Below are 21,619 nucleotides of genomic sequence, written 5' to 3'. Positions count from 1 at the left end.
GGAGGAAGGGTTAAATATCAGTGCTTGTGTGAAAATGTCTTTGTACAGCTGTTTGAATGAACATGAATAAACATGGTATGTGCTTTCATAGTGTCCGTCGAGTTCTTGCTATAATAATTASAACCTAACAATACTGTATATTTGTTTCCTGTATGTAAATGTACATTCTGCCAGTGTCGGTGTGTGCTAAGTTGAGGGTCTAACATTCGAGTGATAGACTCAATGTGAAGCACTAGGGACTGTCATTCTAAATTTGGGTTGGATCAATAGGTCAAATTATGATTCGGAAAGGTGAAAAGGAGAGACAGAGAGCTGCCCCTAAACTRTGAAGAGAGCACAAAGTGAGGGGAGGGTGCACTGTTCATCTTGCAGGTGGGTTTTGAAACTAATTGAATATTCGTAAGAATCCAGTGAGTGTATGGAGGGTTCCCCACCACTACGTAGCACCGCTTCCTTTTCTGTCTGTCTGTGTGTCTTTGCAGCAGTGACTCTCAGCTTCCCTATTGGTAAGCTGCCAGAAGGACCMACTCCACAGACTGATGTTGATCAATTGAGAAAGACTCTGCCTGGGCCAGAGACCCTAGTGGCGGAAGGAGGTTACGAGCCAAAGGGACCGACGCAGGCCTGGAATATAGGCCCAGAAGTCAGAAGCAGCAGACAGAGGAGGGCATTGAAGGAACCCCCCCTGTGGAAGAACAGTCCAACTTATTTCTGAGTAGAGCTGAGTTGGTGGCTAAAGCAACAGTTAGTGAGAGGTCATGTTGGGTCTGTGGGCTTGCTCCTCAAGGGCGAAACAAGGGACTACCATATATGGGGGTCCCCCTAGGCTTGAATTACACCTTAAGTGTGATGTCATTCCTGCCCTTTGTCACCTATCCCCAAAGAGACCAGATGACATGACCTTTTACTAGATGTATAAAGCCCCCAAACTGTGTTACTTATGAACGTCCTGATAATAGTAGTAACCCCCCTATCACTATTGTGGGTTCTCTGGTGGCCCCCTGGTGTATTTTAGTGTTTTATTTTATTTAACTAGGCAAGTCAGTTAATAACAAATTCTTATTTACAATGACGGCCTACCCCAGCCAAACCTGGAYGACGCTGGGCCAATTGTGCACCACTCCTATGGGACTCCCAATCACAGCCGGATGTGAAACAGCCTGGAATTGAACCAGGGACTGTARTGACACCTCTTGCACTGAGATGCAGTGCCTTAGAACGCTGCGCAACTCGGGAGCCCCATATTAAAGGTAGTAATCATGTGGGAGATACAGCCTGCAATTGTACACTTGACCAAGAGGGAATCAAAAATGTATTTATGTGTAACTCATTGGCATACTATAGATATGCTGAGGTGGTAGTACCTCCTCAGAGCTTCTGACTAACTTGTACTGAGAAGTGCTGTTTGTCTGTAATCGCTCCGCTGGCGTGAATAAACATAAAATAATTTAAGCTTGACTTTGGGGTCCTTAGTGGTAATTTCCACGACACATCCAACAAATGTTTTTAGTCACAAGCTTGATGTAGTCATTGCGTGCTATGAATATGGGACCAAATACTTAACTTTGGACTTGAATACACATAACTGAATTTGTACCAATACTTTTGGTCCTGTAAAATGGGGGGGACTATGCACAAAACGTGCTCTAATATATAAACGGTTCACCTGATATGGATGAAAATACCCTCAAATTGAAATTGAGAGTCTGAACTTTAACCTCAGTCAATGTATAATTTCAAATCCAAAGTGTTGGAGTAGAGCCAATAAATCTATATATTTGTCAGGGTCCCAATACTTTTGGAGCTCACTGTATATAGACATGTAATTGCTTTATTCTTTGAAATGTCTATCAATGTGTTTTATAATTGCATATGGGATAGGCCACATAGTGTAAGTGGCATTGCACAATAATAAAATATAAATGTATATACAGAGCCCCTCCTGCTGGATCAGGTTACCAGCCTGATTGGTGATTTGCCAATTGAAATACCGCCCTTAACACCTATTATGCTTTGGTCTGATTCGTTTACGCCTGATATGTCATGGCTGTCGTCACGGCTGTCGTCATGGCTGTCTGTGCCTGAAGCTGGAGCACTCTTTCCCTAACCCATTGTTGCTACGATGGAGAAGAACAGAGAAAAGGGTGAGAGGAAGAGAAACAATGAGATGCTCCAAATGGAAATGGAAAGCAGGGTACAACATCCATTGAAGATACTGAAATTGATATTAAGTGTCAGTCACCACTCATTGCATAAACTGGCAGTACATACAGTACGTCTTTTGTGATGTCTTGGTCTGTATACTGATTGAAACTGTTTAAAAACTATATATATTTAAGTCTATATTAAAGCCTGGGGATGTGGTCACAATGAGGCCAATTGTGATTTAAAACCTAAACCTAAAGCATTTATTCTAAATTATGTATTTGCCTATGTCTGTGTGTTCTTCCTTGGTGGTGCAGTGGGGGGGTTGAAGGGATCAGGTGTTTTAGTGCAGAGTGAAGAGAGGCTGTGCTTTTATAGGGTAGCGCTGACCGAGAGAGAGGGGGCATTCTCAGCCCATCACAGGTATTTAAATCCAGGTAAATGTTTTGGTTCCAGATATTTAAAGAGATTAAAGATGATGATTCAGTTCCAGAGAATTCAAGAGAACCTATGTGGGCGTCGCACACGGTTTAACTTATTTTATCTCAAAGTGACATACCTTTAAAACCACCCCGAGAGGTAAATCATTAAAAAGCAAGGGAGTTTGATCACTTAAAAAAACAATGATCATTCATTCATAACAATAATATCTTGTTGTTATCCAAATCTGAAAGTGGATAAAAGATTTTTAATGCAAACACAAAAGAAAGCGATACTTTGGAATAAAGTTCAAAGGTGTTTTAAACATATTTTCAGATATGACCCTATGATGACATTGAAAAAGGTTAAATATATACATGTAGGCAAAATATACAGTTGGGATTCAACTACAGACAAGGTAAATGTTCGTTAGAATTTTTTGTGGATTATCCTTCCCTTCTTCCATCCATCCCCAGCTTCTGTTTAGCTTGTGCAGTGGTGCCCCTTATAATGAAAACATTATCTGGGGTCAGCTATGACCATGTGAGTTTTTTTKTTGTTGCTATCTATGTACAGTGGTTCTCCCGATTGTGAAAACTGAGCTCAGATCAGCTCTTAGCTAGGGTCTTGGCCTAAAGGTCTATGTACGGTGATTCTCCTGGTTTTGTCTCAGGTCCTGTTTGCGCTGGAAGCCATAGAGGCAGCGGTAGGGCTGGTTGCGACTGTGCTGACGACTGTGGGTGATGAGGTTGGAGCTCTGGCTGAAGGCTTTGCCACACACCTGGCACACATGGGGCTTCTCACCTGGGATAGGAGGGCAGAGGGGACATACTGTATTAAAGGGGAAGTTCACTCTTTTATAACTGCATGTTAGATGGTTCCTCACCCTGAAAGTGAGCCAGGAAAAACTGTAATGCATGGTTCGGTTTTCTTTAATTTAACAGCCAATACAAACTTCAGCTAACTTAATCCAAATCAATGAGAGTGGTAGGGGCATGCAGTGGCTGTTATATTTATTAATTCTAAAGGCCAAATCACCTTCCGCCGGATTCTGGCATGTATTCACTACATTTAGGCACCACATGCCCCTACCACTCTCATAGTTTTTTAAACATATTTAAAATAGATTATATGTTTCTAACGTGACTGTGACAAAGACAAGATCCCTATTTCCATAGAATAAATATTGATTCACCTGTGTGAATGAAGGTGTGTTTTTTCATATCAGATTTCTGGTGAAATCTTTTGCCACAGTATTGACAGGGATAAGGTCGCGTGTCAGAGTGGATTAGCAGGTGAGTGGACAGGGTGGAGGAGCGCTTGAACACTTTCCCACACACCTTACAGGCAAACGTACGCTCCTGAAACACATGAGAACACAGCATATATTTTGTAAAAAAAATTGATTTATTGGGCTCACAGTTTCATGAGAAGTTTAATGAATCTTTTTTTTTTTTACACCACACAAAAACGAATATAGGCCATATAATATGGGCCATATAGTCATGTATAGGGTCTACTGTAGTGTTTTTTCCTGTATATAGTTTATAACTAGCATCAAACTCTTAAAACTCCCTAATGTTGATCTAATTAGCATTAAAAAATCCCCCAGTTTAAGATAGAGAGATGTTGTTTTTGCATTGGATGCGTCTCAATCCACCACATCCCCCGATGTTGCAGATGCTCAATCCACCGCATCCGCCTATGTCGCACTTTCACATCTGAGGTGAAAGTTGACAGWGCCAGAGCGGTATTTGTCAGACCAGGAGACATCTTGAAAATCGGTCTTCGCACAAAATCATCTGTAGCGTTCCCGAATGTCCTACAAACTATTTTGACCCCTCTATGGAAAGATGAGACTCTCACGAACATACATGTTCTGCTCTAGGACTCTCGCAAGACTCGTCTGAAGGTCCCCTGGTACCAGCTGAAAAAATGTATGGAAGTATATATGGAGACTATTTAATGCCCAAAATGTGGGGTTAAATACATGTAAAAAAATATATAATAAAAAAAWATATATATATATACAGTGGGGAGAACAAGTATTTGACACACTGCCGATTTTGCAGGTTTTCCTACTTACAAAACATGTAGAGGTCTGTAATTTTTATCATAGGTACACTTCAACTGTGAGAGACGGAATCGAAAACAAAAATCCAGAAAATCACATTGTATGATTTTTTAAGTAATTCATTTTGCATTTTTATTGCATGACATAAGTATTTGATACATCAGAAAGCAGAACTTAATATTTGGTACAGAAACCTTTGTTTGCAATTACAGAGATCATACGTTTCCTGTAGTTCTTGACCAGGTTGCACACACTGCAGCAGGGATTTTGGCCCACTCCTCCATACGACCTTCTCCAGATCCTTCAGGTTTCGGGGCTGTCGCTGGGCAATACGGACTTTCAGCTCCCTCCAAAGATTTTCTATTGGGTTCAGGTCTGGAGACTGGCAAGGCCACTCGGACCTTGAGATGCTTCTTACGGAGCCACTCCTTAGTTGCCCTGGCTGTGTGTTTCGGGTCGTTGTCATGCTGGAAGACCCAGCCACGACCCATCTTCAATGCTCTTACTGAGGGAAGGAGGTTGTTGGCCAAGTCTCGCGATACATGGCCCCATCCATCCTCCCCTCAATACGGTGCAGTCGTCCTGTCCCCTTTGCAGAAAAGCATCCCCAAAGAATGATGTTTCCACCTCCATGCTTCACGGTTGGGATGGTGTTCTTGGGGTTGTACTCATCCTTCTTCTTCCTCCAAACACAGCGAGGGGAGTTTAGACAAAAAAGCTCTATTTTTGTCTCATCAGACCACATGACCTTCTCCCATTCCTCCTCTGGATCATCCAGATGGTCATTGGCAAACTTCAGAGGGGCCTGGACATGCGCTGGCTTGAGCAGGGGACCTTGCGTGCGCTGCAGGATTTTAATCCATGACGGCGTAGTGTGTTACTAATGGTTTTCTTTGAGACTGTGGTCCAGCTCTCTTCAGGTCATTGACCAGGTCCTGCCGTGTAGTTCTGGGCTGATCCCTCACCTTCCTCATGATCATTGATGCCCACGAGGTGAGATCTTGCATGGAGCCCCAGACCGAGGGTGATTGACCGTCATCTTGAACTTCTTCCATTTTCTAATAATTGCGCCAACAGTTGTTGCCTTCTCACCAAGCTGCTTGCCTATTGTCCTGTAGCCCATCCAGCCTTGTGCAGGTCTACAATTTTAGCCCTGATGTCCTTACACAGCTCTCTGGTCTTGGCCATTGTGGAGAGGTTGGAGTCTGTTTGATTGAGTGTGTGGACAGGTGTCTTTTATACATGTAACGAGTTCAAACAGGTGCAGTTAATACAGGTAATGAGTGGAGAACAGGAGGGCTTCTTAAAGAAAACTAACAGGTCTGTGAGAGCCGGAATTCTTACTGGTTGGTAGGTGATCAAATACTTATGTCATGCAATAAAATGCAAATTAATTACTTAAAAATCATACAATGTGATTTTCTGGATTTTTGTTTTAGATTCCGTCTCTCACAGTTGAAGTGTACCTATGATAAAAATTACAGACCTCTACATACTTTGTAAGTAGGAAAACTTGCAAAATCGGCAGTGTGTCCAATACTTGTTCTCCCCACTGTATATATATATATATGTTTCCTGATCTTTCTTAAATCTCTCCGATATAGGAGAGACACTTCAGAACTAACTTCCTTTTGATCTTTTTGGGGGACTATCTGTTGTTCCGTGTAGTGAATCTGTTATTCAATGCGTTTTTATGGGCTAATAACAGTAAGGACAAAAAACATATTTTTTATATATTTTTGGGGTACTTCAAGGAGTCTTAAAATTCAAAATCAAATAGCTAAATTATCCTTGCTATGACCTTAAAACAATTCCATATATCTTAGTAGAACAGTGCAGTTAATAACTTGATTTCCAGTTCTTTTTATGATATTTCCATACTATGAGGTCGAAATAACATTGTGAAATTATGATAATGCCCTTTTTCTGTAAGAGCTGTATGAAAAAAATGCCTACAATATCAGCCTTTTCAGGTGGGATGGAACTTATGTCCCACATCTTGACGTCACCATGTGATCTGATTATAATAGACCTGACMCCAGAGCTGCTTTAAAACCCTTCATTATACATGTAATGTGGCAGGCAACAGACCTTATTTGGCGTTATTAGGTGTGTTATTCCTACCTTGACCCTGTAGCTCAAACCCAGGTCTGGCCTATAGCCGTACGGCTGACTGTTAGTCTTGATGTGTGCTGATGACTGCTTGTGTCTGCCACCATGGGACTTGTGGACGTGGGACTCCACACTGGAGAAAGAAAAGAAACTCTGAAAAGAAAACAAACACTTTAATGTGATTTGCAGAAGTGGAGAGCAGTGCAGTAAATACAATAGACCTCTTATCTTAATCTAATCCTCACACTGGTCTTCCAGTAAAAAAAAAACAGAATAGAGAGTTAAAGCATGTCAGACTTCAGTTGCTGCACTTTGACCTTTGGTTAATAAGAAGGCTGTGTGTAGGTCTATCCAATCACCTCAGTGCTATTCCAATGAGCCCGAATTGTTCACTATCCATGATGGAAGCAAACATAGCTTTCTCTTATCACTAATATCAAACCTTTTTGATGGAGAGGAGGATTGATGTTTAATAATTCACCTTTATTTATACTGGTAAATCAATTAAGAACATTTTATTATTTGCAATGAGGACTTATCAGAGGGTTAGAATAACAAAACTGATTTGGGATCATCCACTAACCTTTCCACACAGTGGACATTCAGTCCCAGTGGTCCTSTGGTCACTGATCTGGGGACAGTCTCTGTGTCGGGTCTCTCCCAGGAGGGGAGAGCCCACCTCCTCAGCAGGGCTGCCAGGGTTCAACTGGGAGGGAGAGTGGTGGTGCAGCGCAGCTCTACCGTCTTAAGATGGAGAATAGCAGGAAGTTACATTAATAGCCCCTCTTACAAGCAATCACTGATCTCTAGGTCTTAAACACATTGCTGTTTCAGTCTTAACTTTAATGAAAATTGTTAAAGAATGAATGATTATGGAAGAACAATAATACACAAATCTGGCAGATGTACATGAGCTTGTGTTAGCTGAGCCTCAGTGTTCAACACCTACCTGAAGACATGGGACTGGTGGGGTGAAGGTAAGGGGGACTATATGAGGCAGGGTGGAGGGCTGGAGGTGGAGAGGGCTGTGRTGGGTAGGCCTCATTGTGTGTCACTAGAGACACTGCACTCTTMGGTGACRGCTGKCCCTGAAGGGTACCCCMCTGYCTCTTGTCTGTTTCTGAGGGACCYACTGGCACCRGGGTYGTGCCCAAGCAGGGGCTACCTGCTTTGGGGCGCAGAGKGTGAGAGCCCCCCCTCCTCACCAGGAAAGARCGAGGCATGGTGGGGAAGCGAGAAGCAGCAGGAGCACAGAGGGTTTTGTAGRCTCAGTCTAATGGAAGGGAAGTAGAAGGCCCTGCAATATGGAGTACATGAAAATTGACATAATAGTCCAGGTGTTATTCATATCAACCAACATACAGCAGGTGGCAGCAGTGCTTTGACTAACACGGTCACATACTACACTGCCGTATTCATAAAGCTTATCAGAGTAGTTAACTTTCAGATCATTATGAATAGGATAACAGGAACAAGGGGGACCTGATCCGAGACCTGATCCGAGATCAACACAGTACAGGCCCTGGTCACACAACCACTTTGAAGGTAACAGTACTGTGGGTTTTGCTGACACTAAAATTATGAAGACAACATTTTGAAACCATAAAAACGAGCTCCATAATGAAATCAGTTCAAATATGCTGAATGKAAATAGAGTATTTTCCCAGCAGAGCTTTTCCTACTGTATCTATTCATAAAGGAGGTCATTTATTTGGCATTAAATGTGTGTTATGTATAATTCACAGACATCTCTAGACAGATCGCCTCAGCCAAGTCATTGCACATACTCATTACGCTTGAGCTTGGTTGGATTGCTGCATAAACTGTGGCAGCATATACTAGCACCCAGTGTTTTGTAACCATTCCACAGCAGCTACCACCCGAATTCAACCAAACACAGCAGACCGTTATGTATTATCCCGACTCACCCTGTGAGCTCTCTCCCCTCTGGTTGCACAGCCTTACAGGTGGCAAATGGTAGAGTATTGAAGACATAACAAGATAGAAGACTAGGGACAAAAAGGCTCCCAAAAATAGCAAAACTTGATTTATTTTTCCTCTGCTGGATTCATAGTGGTTAAAAGCTTCAGATATAAAATATTTCTCATTTGAAGTATTCTATGTTCTAGGCAGAATAGTTCAAATCTTTTGCCCAAGGGCCAATGGATCTGTAAATAAAACACGGAACTCTTTCTACTGTGCAATTTTGCAGATACAAGGTGACATTTGAAATAGCATAACTAAGTATGATGCAGATACAMCCGTGGAGATAAATGATTAGATTGAACACATTGGCTGAATTAATTTGGTACGGTAAATGCAGAAAAACTCACCTAATAAAAGAGAAATGAGAAATCTCTGCGGCTAGCCCTCTTGGAGATGATGTCTTCAGTCAAGTCACCTGGTGAGATGACAAAAGAGCTTTGATTTTAAAAGATGGTGATACTGTAATTTATGCCATTACGGCGAGAATGRAAAATGTGAAAATCTCACTACAAAAAAGTGTTTCATACAAACTTACCAGATAAGGTTCTTTAAAAGGCATACAAATGTCAACCTTTCACATCAAGCAAATAGGCTGAACAAATACATTCAGGCTCAAATTCTAAATGAATTAAAACAAAAATAAATATCAAAATATGATATGCCAAACTGTAAACTTTACTCCTGAATCTCCAACTACGTAGTAAACAAATTAAAATTGAATAGGAAGCTCAAATCATGTATCATTACAGTAAAAATCTATCTATATGCTCAAGTTGAAGTTCTAGGCTGTATTCTGCCACTGAGACGTAGTGTTCAGTAAAGTGAAGCCCAATGAAAGTGATGGGGAAGAGCGTATCTGTATAGCACCGCTCCACTCAGCAGCAGCCACCTCAACCACAGAGCTTCCTCAGAAAGACCAGACAGACTCCACTGCTGAGCAACAGGTCTTTCTGCTGCACTAAAAACCCACTCATCGCCGCTCTGCTACAGTATATAGGACCAAACAAGTCCAGATGTACTCTYTCTAATCACTTCACTTTCAAATGACCAAATGTCCTCTTTGACTTGAGGTTGGTATACAAATCTCTAATATCAGTCTACTTCATTGTTATATCAAAATGATTCACATGATCACAAAACAGGAAGATGTGTGGAAGTGAGGCAAGAGAATACCAAGTAACTGAATGAGAGGAGGTTGGTGGGGTCACTTGAGTAATGTGCGGCAAAGTGTCGACACACACAAGTGTTGAGACAGGAGGGRGTTTCAAAATGGAAGTTAGAGCAGAGMGCGATGGAGACGGAAAGCCCAAACAGAAATTAACTGGTAACCCAATGTTGTGATGAGCAGGACGGGAGAGAAAGATAAGAGAGGGACAGAGAGCCAAAGAGGATAACAGGTTCAATGGAAGATTACAATGGATTTTATATCCAAATGAAGACAGGGGTGGAGACAATCAACACAACACCGTGCCACCTCGACATGGCATCTGAGAATGTGGTGTCAATGTTTATTTCATATCATCATCAAGTACAGAACACTGAAATGTTTTCATAATATTGTCATTAATATCATCTTTATTACTGTCATTAATATACTTGACAACACATTGGTAGAATTGCAAGAGAGATTGAACAAGGTTGGGGGGAGTAAAGTGGATACCGACCTGCTGTTACATACATGAGAGAAGTCCTACACCGGGGTTGTGTTTGAGGCRCCAAATGGAAGAAAAGTGACTGAAACCGGGAGGTACTTCATGGACTTGTCCAATAAGAAACACTAATTTTTGTTTTCTGTTGCAGAACATTTAAAAATATTTGACATTGTGTGCCCTAATGAATACAACCCAGGGTATGCATGAGGACACCGTCCATAAGGGGGAGTCTCCATGTTTTGTTTCCTTCTTCTTTGAGACACAGACAATGGCATGTATAGCGTTCCAGTTTCATTCTAACATGGTTACACACATACATACATATATATATATATATAAATCTTAAACATATTGGGGATCCTTCAGTCCTAGCTCAACAGTGGCCTTCACCTTTGAGATATTTTTGGTGAACACCATCCTAAACCAGAGTGCAAATGCTGAACTGTCTATGAAAATTGCATTTGATATACTATGTATAAATCTACCTACATTATGGCACTATATAGATTTAAACATGGAACCCTACCATTCCCCACACCCTAAGATTTTAAACATGATCTTGGTTCAGATCAAAGAATAGCCATACCAAYGCTAATCATAAAACTACACGGATGACAAATACTGAATCAGAGGGCATCTTCATGTGTATCAAAAAGTATTTTAGTCACAGTTATACCAGTTGTAGTTGGGACACTGGGGAACTCCGCATCCGAGCACCATCTCTGAACAGCAGTATAGTGTTTGTATTATGCAGGGTTGTCATACACCCTGGTGTTATGCGAGTGTGGAGCGAGTGCACAAGACTTTGTGTAAATTAGACACTGTCTAGTAGTGTCTAATAGGGGAGTAAAGTACTTAAGTAAAAAATAATTTAAAGTACTACTTCAGTAGTTTTTTGGTATCTGTACTTTACTATTTATATTTTTGACAACTTTAGGAATTTAGTGGCGTAAAAGTTACAGAAAATACATGTACTTTTTACTCCATACATTTTATCTGAAACGCAAAAGTACTCGTTACATTTTGAATGCTTAGCAGGACAGGAAAATGGTCAAATTAACACACTTATCTAGAGAACACCCCTATTGCCTCTGATCTGGCGGACTCACTAAGCACAAATGCTTTGTTTGTAAATTATATCTGAGTGTCGGTGTGCCCCTGGCTAACCGTACATTTTAAAAAAGCAAGAAAATGGTGAAGTCTGGTTTGCTGAATGTAGGGAATTTGAAATGATTAATACTTTTACTTTTGATACTGATGCATATTTAAAACCAAATACTTTTACTCAAGTAGTATTTTACTGGGTGACTCATTTTTATTTGAGTATTTGTCTATTTGTCTATTAAAAGGTATCTTTACTTTTACTCAGGTATGACTCAAGTTCTTTTTCCACCACTGACCAAGACTATACTCTACCACAGGTTGACAACACATGGCATCTGAACTCCCTCCCATTGCTAAAGTAATACCTTAACTGACTGGTCCAGGATGTTACAMCAGACAACAGTGATTTCAGCTGCTGCACTGGTTTAACCTCTAAAAAGGTGGTTATTTGTAATAGTTGAGCGAGTGAAAGATGGGCTACATGGCAGTTGAACCCCATTAGAAGAGCTCCCTTATTTCCTTGGCAGTTGGTGACAGGTTCCCCCTTCATTCAGCATCACTGTGCAACAAAAGCCAGGCACACACCAAATCTGAGTGCATGGCATAATTTGAACACAAGAAAACATGATACAAAGTTGGGATGCATAGGCTTGGTGGCATAGCATTATACAGTACCTCAATACTACCAAGAAATCTTGCAAGTGCTCACTAATACTGACATGAGACAGGGCCTTAGCTTGCTACACTAACCACTACAAGCATCCACTCCCATATTCCCAGAACAGCACTCACTGCTTTAAGTCAAGAGGAGATCTAGAATCTTAGATCCATAATCTTAGGATCGTATATCCAGAATCTTAGGATCGTATATCACCCTGTTGAATATATTACTACACATCCTCTGCATCAGCAAATCAACTCAATTATTCTTGTGATATATTTATATTAATACTTCAGTTCAGGTTGTCATATGGAATATTATTGAATTATACAATACGTTTTGCTTCCACTGTTGTAAGAATATATAAAATGGGATATGTGAAGTGTCTGCCACAGACGTAAGACAATATAGAGTTTGTATGGAATCCTTTCCCCCTTGACATTGGGAAAGCAACCACATTGCGCTTCTTTCCAGTTGGCTATCATCGATTCCCATGATCAACTCTGTCCCATTGATATAAACACAGAACATTTGAATGCTTTGGAAACATGACACCGAGGCGATGCATTCGTCTCCCCACTCCTAATGACTGAGCTAAAGCTAATTCTAACAAGCATTTGTCATATATTCAAGACTATTGGGATGATATGCCACATAGTTAGCCAGTGAGGTATATACTAGGCAAAATACTGCCCCCAGTCTGTTAACCTGTGCATTTTAGCCATCTGAAGCTGTAGTAACAGCATGGATCAGATAGTCAGACATTTTCAGTCCACACGTTCAACTGAATGTTTCCATCCATCCCTAAATCCTATTGGTAACAGGCAGTAGAAAGAGGAAGATGTCACAGTTGGCTATTCTGGAAGGAGAGGTATTGATAATTCATCATACAGCACCATGACTGAGACGAGAACAACAGAGAACAGAACAACAGAGACATAAACAGAGTGATGACCCTGGTCCAACTTGATAATGATATTTATGATGATCTGATCAGTACACTTGTAGCTGGTAAATTATATATATTTTTGCCTCYGATTGGTCAATTTCAACAAATTCTMATTTTTTTGGTAACTTCAAATTAACCCCTTCACGTCACTCACACAGCATTTTGACGGACACATGCCAATCAGTCCCAAACTAGTAAACTCCAGCCTCACCATTAGACAAAATGAATGATTGACTGAGCCATTGCTCTTATAAACACTTGTGGGTTGATACCTGCTCTTAGGGTTTAAAAATGCCTTAACACATTTCAAATAGATTATAAMAGGAGTTGTTTATGTGTGGCTATTTCAGAAGTCATAGGTAGAGACAYTATGAAGCATAGCCATAACCGTTCAACAATTTCTTCACAGTAGTTTTCGCACTCACAACTGATTCCTAAGGGGTGTAAAGTTCAACTGTATGTCGAGCAGATAGAACAAAACATAAAAGAAGACTGTGAGAAAAAAGGATAATCATAGCAGCGCATTTGCTCTGTCTCTCTGACACGCATCGTCATGGACACCGTCCGTTGACACCTCAGCCTCGGGATTCAAGTTGGCACAAAGGACCGAGGGAACTCAACGTATATATAAAGTTTGGCCGCCGTTGGTATCTATATAGATATATAAAAAATATTCAAATAAATAAGAACATAAATAATAGCAGAAAAATGACCTAAGATTTGGCAACGTTGAGATTTTTGTTGTTGTTGACATTAGCCATCGTAATTCGCTTGCCTTGTTTCATTTGCAAGTCATTGAGACACACACAACAAACATATTTCAGTAAGGGAAATTGTTAATATTCATCTATGCATGTGATGTCATCTAGTAACATCCCTATGATATTGATGTGTACAAGTCCATGCCATACTCCTCTCTTTTCCTACCCCTATCCTTCCTTCGTTCCCTCTCGCTCTATTTTTTTTTGAAGTGTGCATTGTGAGGTTACAGTGGATGGTTGTTTYCATTTTAACAGGCAGTGCAGGTGGCCAATGGGTCTTCTTGGAATGATGGAATGACAGAAAGAGAGATGGAGAGAGAGAGAAAAGGAGGAGGAAAGAGAAAGATGGGAGACAGTACGTTCCACATCTCGCTCACGGGACAGTAAGAGCAGGGTCAAGCCCAACAAGTCATCCATCCATATCCTCTTTTACCGATCCCAAGTCCATATTGAAGTCCTTCCAAACTTGAGGGGAATCATTTCATCAAAGCGATGTCCTTTGCATCTCATAGTCACTGCTGTGTGGTATGGTTGGAGTATTGAAAGTTGAAAGCATTTTTTTTTGTCTATTTTCAATCCCTTTTATTTTCTCGGCTTTCTGTGCGGATAGGATATGCTTGCTGCACAGTGAGCGAGCATACTGAAGTTATCTGTTCTTCACTCAGGTCCGGAGTGCAATGTGGAAACTAATGCCAAGGACAGGACAAGACAGGGGAATAGGACTGGAATTGACTCAGGGTCTGTGAGAATGTAGAGGAAAAAGAGATTGAGGGAGATAGAGGGAGATAAAGAGGGATAAGTGAAGAGAGATAGGAGTGAACAGAGAAGTAAAAGGGGGAAATGGAGAGAAGAGAATAACAAAGAGGAGAGACCATGGCACCAACACGAAGAAGGAGGGGAGGATGTCCGTTACAGGTTACAGTAGTTTAGGGTGAGAACAGTAGTACAGTAAAGTTGGGGCGAGTACAGCATCTCTAATACTAAAGAGATACTGAGTACAGTATCTTTAGTAGTCTAGGTCAGGACCAGGGAGTTCCAGGGACCTCCATGGCTCAGTTGTCCAGGACCTCAGCACACACCATGCTAGTGTAGAGCTGCTGCGAGGGGCCGTGGTGGGGGTGGTCCGGGTGGACCTCTGCTTCGCTGTCGGTGCTGCCCTCGCTGTCCAGCCTGGCCGAGGGGTGGGGCAGGGCGGGGTACATGGCGTTGGGGGGGATGGGGCTGGGAAGAAGGTCCTCATCCGAGCTCAGGTAGTCGCCTCCGGCTGACGAGGGGCTAGCTAGACACAGATCCGGGTAGCCCCCGCCCCGGGAACTAGGAGCGAACTTGGAGCGCTGCCCGCGGAGCTGCCTGATCTAAAAGAGAAAGAAATTAGGTTAAGACATTCATACCCGTAGATTATTGTCTCAATCATCTTGGATATTACTGATATCACAAAGAAAGGCTTTTGATGCAGTTTGTTGGTGAGAAGAGTGTGTACACTGGTTGGAAAGTGACCCATTTCTATAGCAACCTGGTATGGTGGTCTAGCCTGCAGTGACAAGGTTAAATCCAGTCTGATGTGCCTGTGTGTGTCTGCGTGAGTACGCATGTGTAGATACAACACTGATTCAGTACTTACAGAAAACTCTGAGATTTGTACTGAGTTAGGCTGGTAGGAGGGGGAGGGTAGTGGTTAACCAATAGGAACACTATAACTAGGCACTCGCCCACCTCTTCCTCTTCTGTCTTGGTTTACACAGAAGAGCTCAATCATGTACACTATACTGGCTGGAAAAAAACAGATCTGATTCTAGTTCAGCCCTTCTCGAAGTGTATCATATTGTTCTGGGACAAAATCTGAATATTCAAATATTCAAATATTCAAGTCATTGGTATGACAAACACCTTAGAATCATAACTTAAACTGTTACAAAAAAAATTAAAAACATTTATGCTAATTCTACTTATGATCTGGTCCAACACCAAAACATGAATTCATTTGCAAAATAGATGCCTGAGATTTTTGAGACCGGAAAATTACTGCTGGCTAATTTTGACTTTGTCACGAATGTTTCGATACTCTTTACATAAAGGCTCCATATGACAAATACAACCAACAGTATGCACTCTAAGAACTAGTAAACAGAAAAGGGCAAGTCAGTCCCATCACTCCCTTCTCACGCAAAGCCGCTCTCTGAATGAGCAAGTGTATATTACGTGGTTCAGCTATGTTWGTGTGTGTGTGTKTTTAAGCATGTGAGAATCAGTGTTGTCTAGTTCTCACACGCATTCATAGCTCTCTTTCTGAGGCCTGGGGTTTTGAAGGGGTAGGGGGGTACGTCTGTTCTGTGGTTGGAAATGTCATACAGAGGAAGGCCAGAGTAGTGATTCTAGTATGTCATGCTTTATGTGGCGGCCAACATCTATCATTTCAGAGAAATACAAAAAGCATGAGGGGATCTGATTCACATGTAGCTGGGTTTCAATGGCTAAACTAACCCCAGACACGAGGGCTTTTACTGTGTGTGTGTGTGTGTGTGTGTGTGTGTGTCTCTCAGTTGGTAGAGCATTGCGCTTGCAACACCAGGGTTGCGGGTTCCATTCCCACGGGGGACCAGTACCACAAAAAGTACAAACTCACTACTGTAAGTTGCTCTGGATAAGAGCGTCTGCTAAATGACTGTTAAATGTGTGTGACCTCATTCTTGAGTTCTCCGATCTGGTCTCGAAGCTGGGTGATATACTGCCTGGAGTCAGAGTGGTTCAGCTGGCCCTGGATCAGACCCTCCTCCTTCTGTAGGACAGGGATAGGGGGATTAGACACACACAATCTCACATGCTCACATACTCGCCCACATACGTACACAACCGAACAGTCAACGCCAAAGAAGCAGGGAAGACGATCTCTCCAATGCACACATACCACCCAGAAGAAATCTAAACACACTTGACAATGACATCCATTCAATATGGAAGTCAAGTTCAGATCTGTGTACAAACATCCCACCTGTATCTCCAGCTCAGCTATCTTCTGTCTGAGCTCAGCCATGGCGGCCATGCTGTCAGCCTCCCGCAAGCGCACCGTCATCACCTCCTCTTTACTCTACAGAGAGAGGGAAGAGTGTGGTAGAAGAGAAAAAACAAGAGAGAGAGAAATCACCTCTGGCGCACAGCCTGAGTGAAAGCCACTAGACCATCTAGTTGTGCAATTGCGTCTGTTTAGATTGCAGGCTCACACACAAAGCCCACTTATCAATGTCACCCTAGGTTGCTTCCTTTTCCCCCACCCTCTCCTCTCCTCTCTCACCTGGCAGTCAGTCCACTTATTCCACTACCTTCCTCCATATACCTTCTCTACTMCCCCTCTCCTCCCGCTTCCATTCTCCATCCCTCTTTCTTTCTGCGCATTCATCCCCACTCTCCCTCCCCTGTCTTAACTTGCAGCCCACTTATTCCACACATTTCAACGCTACCATTGGCTACCTCCATCCTCCTCTCCCCCACCTTGCAGTCGAGCTCGGACTGTTTCCTCTTCATCTCGGTGAGCTGGGCCTGCAGCCCCTTGTTCTGGCTCGCCAGCTGCTGCAGCCTCTCCTGCATGGCGGCGCTCTCCACCTCATGGCGCCCAATCAGCTTGCTGTGAATCTGGTTCTGAAGGTGAAGAGAGAGTGGGGACAGTGTCAGAAGGCTGAAAGCGTAATTAGTCACTGGATTAGCGTCTGCTAAATTACAAGTATTTAAATGTCATGTACAGTCAAAAAAGTCAAAAGTTTGGACACCTACTCATTCAAGGGTATTTATTTATGTTTACTATTTTCTACATTGTAGAATAATAGTGAAGACATCAAAACTATTAAATAACACATATTGAATCATGTAGTAACCAAAAGTGTTAAATCAAAATATATTTTATATTTGAGATTGTTCAAAGTAGCCACCCTTTGCCTTGATGACAGCTTTGAAAACTCTTGGCATTCTCTCAACCAGCTTCATGAGGTAGTCACCTGGAATGCATTTCAATTAACAGGTGTGCCTAGTTAAAAGTTCATTTTTGGAATTTCTTTCCTTGAGCCAATCAGTCGTGTTGTGACAAGGTAGGGGTGGTACACAGAAGATAACCCTGTTTGGTAAAAGACCAAGTCCATATTATGGTAAGAACAGCTTAAATATGCAAAGAGAAACGACAGTCCATCATTACTTTAAGAAATGAAGGTCAGTCAATATGGAACATTTCAAGAACTTTGAAAGTTTCTTCAAGTGCAGCCGAAAAACCATCAAGCGCTATGATGAAACTGGCTCTCATGAGGACCACCACAGGAAAGGAAGACCCAGAGTTACCTCTGCTGCAGAGGAAAAGTTCATTAGTTACAAGCCTCAGAAATTGCAACAGAGTTCAAGTAACAGACACATCTCAACATCAACTGCTCAGAGGCTGTCTCTTATACACATCTAGATGTGTATAAGAGACAGGAGATGCTGCTTTGCTGGTGACACTGTCTGTGATTTATTTAGAATTCAAGGCACACTTAATGGCTACCACAGCATTCTGCAGCAATATTTACATTTACATTTAAGTCATTTAGCTGACGCTCTTATCCAGAGCGACTTACAAAATTGGAAAGTTCATACATATTCATCCTGGTCCCCCCGTGGGGAATGAACCCACAACCCTGGCGTTGCAAGCGCCATGCTCTACCAACTGAGCCACACGGGACCACGGGACCAATATGCCATCCCATCTGGTTTACGCTTAGTGGGACTATCATTTGTTTTCAACAGGACAATGACCCAAAACAGGCTATGTAAGGGCTATTTGACCAAGGAGAGTGATGAGTGCTACATCAGATGACCTGGCCTCCACAATCACCCGACCCCATCCAATTGAGATGGTTTGGGATGAGTTGGACCGCAGAGTGAAGGAAAAGCAGCCAACAAGTGCTCAGCATATGTGGGAACTCCTTCAAGACTGTTGTAAAAGCATTCCAGGTGAAGCAGGTTGAGAGAATGCCAAGAGTKTGCAAAGCTGTCATCAAGGCAAAGGGTGTCTATTTGAAGAATCTCAAACATATTTGATTTGTTTAATCTTATGGCTGGGGGGCAGTATTGAGTAGCTTGGATSAATAAGGTGCCCAGAGTAAACTGCCTGCTACTCAGGCCCAGAAGCTAAGATATGCATATTATTAGTTGATTTGGATAGAAAACACTCTGAAGTTTCTAAAACTGTTTGAATGATGTCTGTGAGTATAACAGAAGTCATATGGCAGGCAAAAACCTGTGAAAAAATCCAACCAGGAAGTGGGAAATCTGAGGTTTGTAGGTTTTCAAGTCTTTGCCTATCCAATATACAGTGTAAAATGTCATTCAATTGCACTTCCTAAGGCTTCCACTAGATGTCAACAGTCTTTAGAACCTTGTTTCAGGCTTCTACTGTGAAGGGGGGGCGAATAAGAGCTGATTGAGTCAGGTGTCTGGCAGAATGCCATGAGCTAAGTCTCGCGTGTGCCCGTGAGAGTTAGCTGCGTTCCTTTTCCTTTCTAAAGACAAAGGAATTGTCCGGTTGAAACATTATTGAAGATTTATGATAAAAACATCCTAAAGATTGATTCTATACATCGTTTGACATGTTTCTACGAACTCTAATGGAACTGTCGTCTGAACTAAGTGCCTGCGCCGTGTGAATTTGGATTTGTAAACTAAACGCGCAAACAAAAAGGAGGTATTTGGACATAAATGGATTTATCGAACAAAACAAACATTTATTGTGGAACTGGGATTCCTGGGAGTGCATTCTGATGAAGATCATCAAAGAATGAGTAGTGAAGTGAATATTTATAATGCTATTTCTGACTTTTGTTGACTCCACAACATGGCGGGTATCTGTATGGCTTGTTTTGGTCTCTAAGCGCTGTACTCAGATTATTGCAWGGTGTGCTTTTTCCGTAAAGCTTTTTTGAAATCTGACACAGCGGTTGCATTAAGGAGAAGTTTATCTATAATTCCATGCATAATACTTGTATCTTTTATCAATGTTTATGAGTATTTCTGTAAATTAATGTGKCTCTCTGCAAAATCACCGGATGTTTTGGAAGCAAAACATTACTGAACATAACGCGCCAATGTAAACATGTATTGTGTAACATGAAGTCCTATGAGTGTCATCTGATAAAAATCATCAAAGGTTAGTGATTAATTTTATCTCTTTCTGCTTTTTGTGACTCTTTGTGACTCTTTGACTGGAAAAATGGCTGTGTTTTTCTGTGACTAGGTGCTGACCTAACATAATCGCATGTTATGCTTTCGTCGTAAAGCCTTTTTGAAATCGTACACTGTGGTGGGATTAACAACAAGTTTATCTTTAAAATGGTGTATAATACTTGTATGTTTGAGGAATTTTAATTATGAGATTTCTGTTGTTTGAATTTGGCGCCCTGCACTTTCACTGGCTGTTGTCATATCGATCCCGTTAACGGGATTTCAGCCGTAAGAAGTTAACACTTTTTTGGTTACTAAATTATGTGTTATTTCATAGTTTTGATGTCTTCACTATTATTCTAGAATTTAGAAAATAGTAAAAATAAATAAAAACCCTTGAATGAGTAGATGGGTCCAAAATGTTGACTGGTACTGTATATGATATTAGTTGTCTGCCTCTATTTATTGTTAAAACACTTAGACAATCAACAGTTTGTAGCAAAAAGCTAATTTGAGAAATTAACAACTTGTACTTCCACAAACGCAAATCACCTGTTGACATCAATGCATTATTTATGTGAAACTGAGTTATGCACACATTTGTCAAGTTAGAAAAAGGCCTAAAGGCAGGTTAACGTTTATTGGGATGAATCTCGTCCTGGAGGCAGTGCCGAGAGATTTCCACTAGATGGGCAGGCTACAAAGTCAAAATTGCCTATATTTTAAACATTCATGAAAAAAAATACGCTTTTTGGTCTTAATTTAAGGTTAGGTTTAAAATCTGCTATTATGACTGGCTGTGCTAGCTCGTGACCACTCTGCAGAGCTGCCTCCAGTACATGAGTCATCCCAATAAATGCCAACCTGCGGCCCAAAGTGATGAACTGTAACAAAAATGTGTGTGTGWAGGCCTATGGTGTTGTATAGAGCTGTGAATAATCCACCACAAAAGTCAAACATCTCACTCATCAGGGTGAGAAACATGAGTGTGGAACTGAATGTTAAAACACTGAGTGAGGTACTTTCCCATAAATCAAAAAGATGAKGCAGTATATGCATCTTCCTGACCACTTTTATACTGCATTGTTCTTTCACAATGTCATATAATGTCACACTTGAACTTGTCCTAGGCATTTATCTACCATTTCCACATAGTATTTGATGTATGAGTTACCCCTTAGTCATTTAGGCCTAATGAAAGTCTCTTTTAGAAATGTGATCCAATACAATGTATTTCCCTAGGCTGGTCCCAGCACTGTCTTGCCAACTCCTATGGTCATTGTTACATGCAACAGACCTGGGATCAGACTAAGGAAATAACACAAAATGGATCACTTTTATATAGATAGGGCACAAACAGATTTGGCATCAGACTAAAGTTATTCCACTGACCTGGCTCTCCAGCTGTATGGCTTGGAGTTTGACCTCCCTGAGTTCAGCCTGGGCCTGGGCCTCTCTCAGACGCACCCCCATCAGCTTGTCCTGCAGCTCATTCAGGGCATTCTTCTTGGGGGATTCCTTCCAGTGACCCCCGCCACCTTTTGACATGTGGAGCTGGAGAGAGAGAGGAGCGGAGATGAA

At 41.6% G+C, this 21,619-nt stretch overlaps 2 protein-coding genes across 4 annotated transcripts in view; both read right to left on the bottom strand.

Moving 5' to 3' along the window:
• Positions 1–2,794: 2,794 nt before the first annotated feature.
• On the bottom strand, positions 2,795–9,852 carry LOC112068001 (zinc finger protein Gfi-1b). Its single transcript, XM_024134986.2, has 7 exons — positions 9,273–9,852; positions 9,085–9,152; positions 7,701–8,048; positions 7,335–7,495; positions 6,764–6,904; positions 3,761–3,926; positions 2,795–3,369 (listed from the first exon to the last, which is right to left on the bottom strand). The coding sequence occupies exons 3-7, from the start codon at positions 7,972–7,974 to the stop codon at positions 3,206–3,208; spliced, it is 906 nt and encodes a 301-aa protein (XP_023990754.2). The 5' UTR covers positions 7,975–8,048; positions 9,085–9,152; positions 9,273–9,852; the 3' UTR covers positions 2,795–3,205.
• A 371-nt stretch (positions 9,853–10,223) lies between these two features.
• The window catches only part of LOC112068000 (EVI5-like protein), a 43,160-nt gene continuing 31,764 nt past the window's right edge, over positions 10,224–21,619 (bottom strand). For 2 of the 3 annotated variants that reach the window (XM_024134983.2, XM_024134984.2), the window contains 5 exons: positions 21,431–21,592; positions 17,351–17,497; positions 16,854–16,949; positions 16,545–16,640; positions 10,224–15,219 (listed from right to left, as the gene is read on the bottom strand). In XM_024134983.2, coding sequence (XP_023990751.1) covers positions 14,917–15,219; positions 16,545–16,640; positions 16,854–16,949; positions 17,351–17,497; positions 21,431–21,592 — 804 coding nt within the window. In that variant the 3' untranslated portion in view covers positions 10,224–14,916. The remainder of the gene's footprint in view (positions 15,220–16,544; positions 16,641–16,853; positions 16,950–17,350; positions 17,498–21,430; positions 21,593–21,619) is intronic. The other variant, XM_024134985.2, reaches the window with a different exon arrangement.

The sequence above is a fragment of the Salvelinus sp. IW2-2015 genome, unplaced genomic scaffold (assembly GCF_002910315.2).
Source record: "Salvelinus sp. IW2-2015 unplaced genomic scaffold, ASM291031v2 Un_scaffold19, whole genome shotgun sequence".
Lineage (NCBI taxonomy): Eukaryota > Metazoa > Chordata > Actinopteri > Salmoniformes > Salmonidae > Salvelinus > Salvelinus sp. IW2-2015.
The sequence above is the reverse complement of the archived record's forward strand: the minus strand, read 5'-3'. Positions and strand labels throughout refer to the sequence as shown.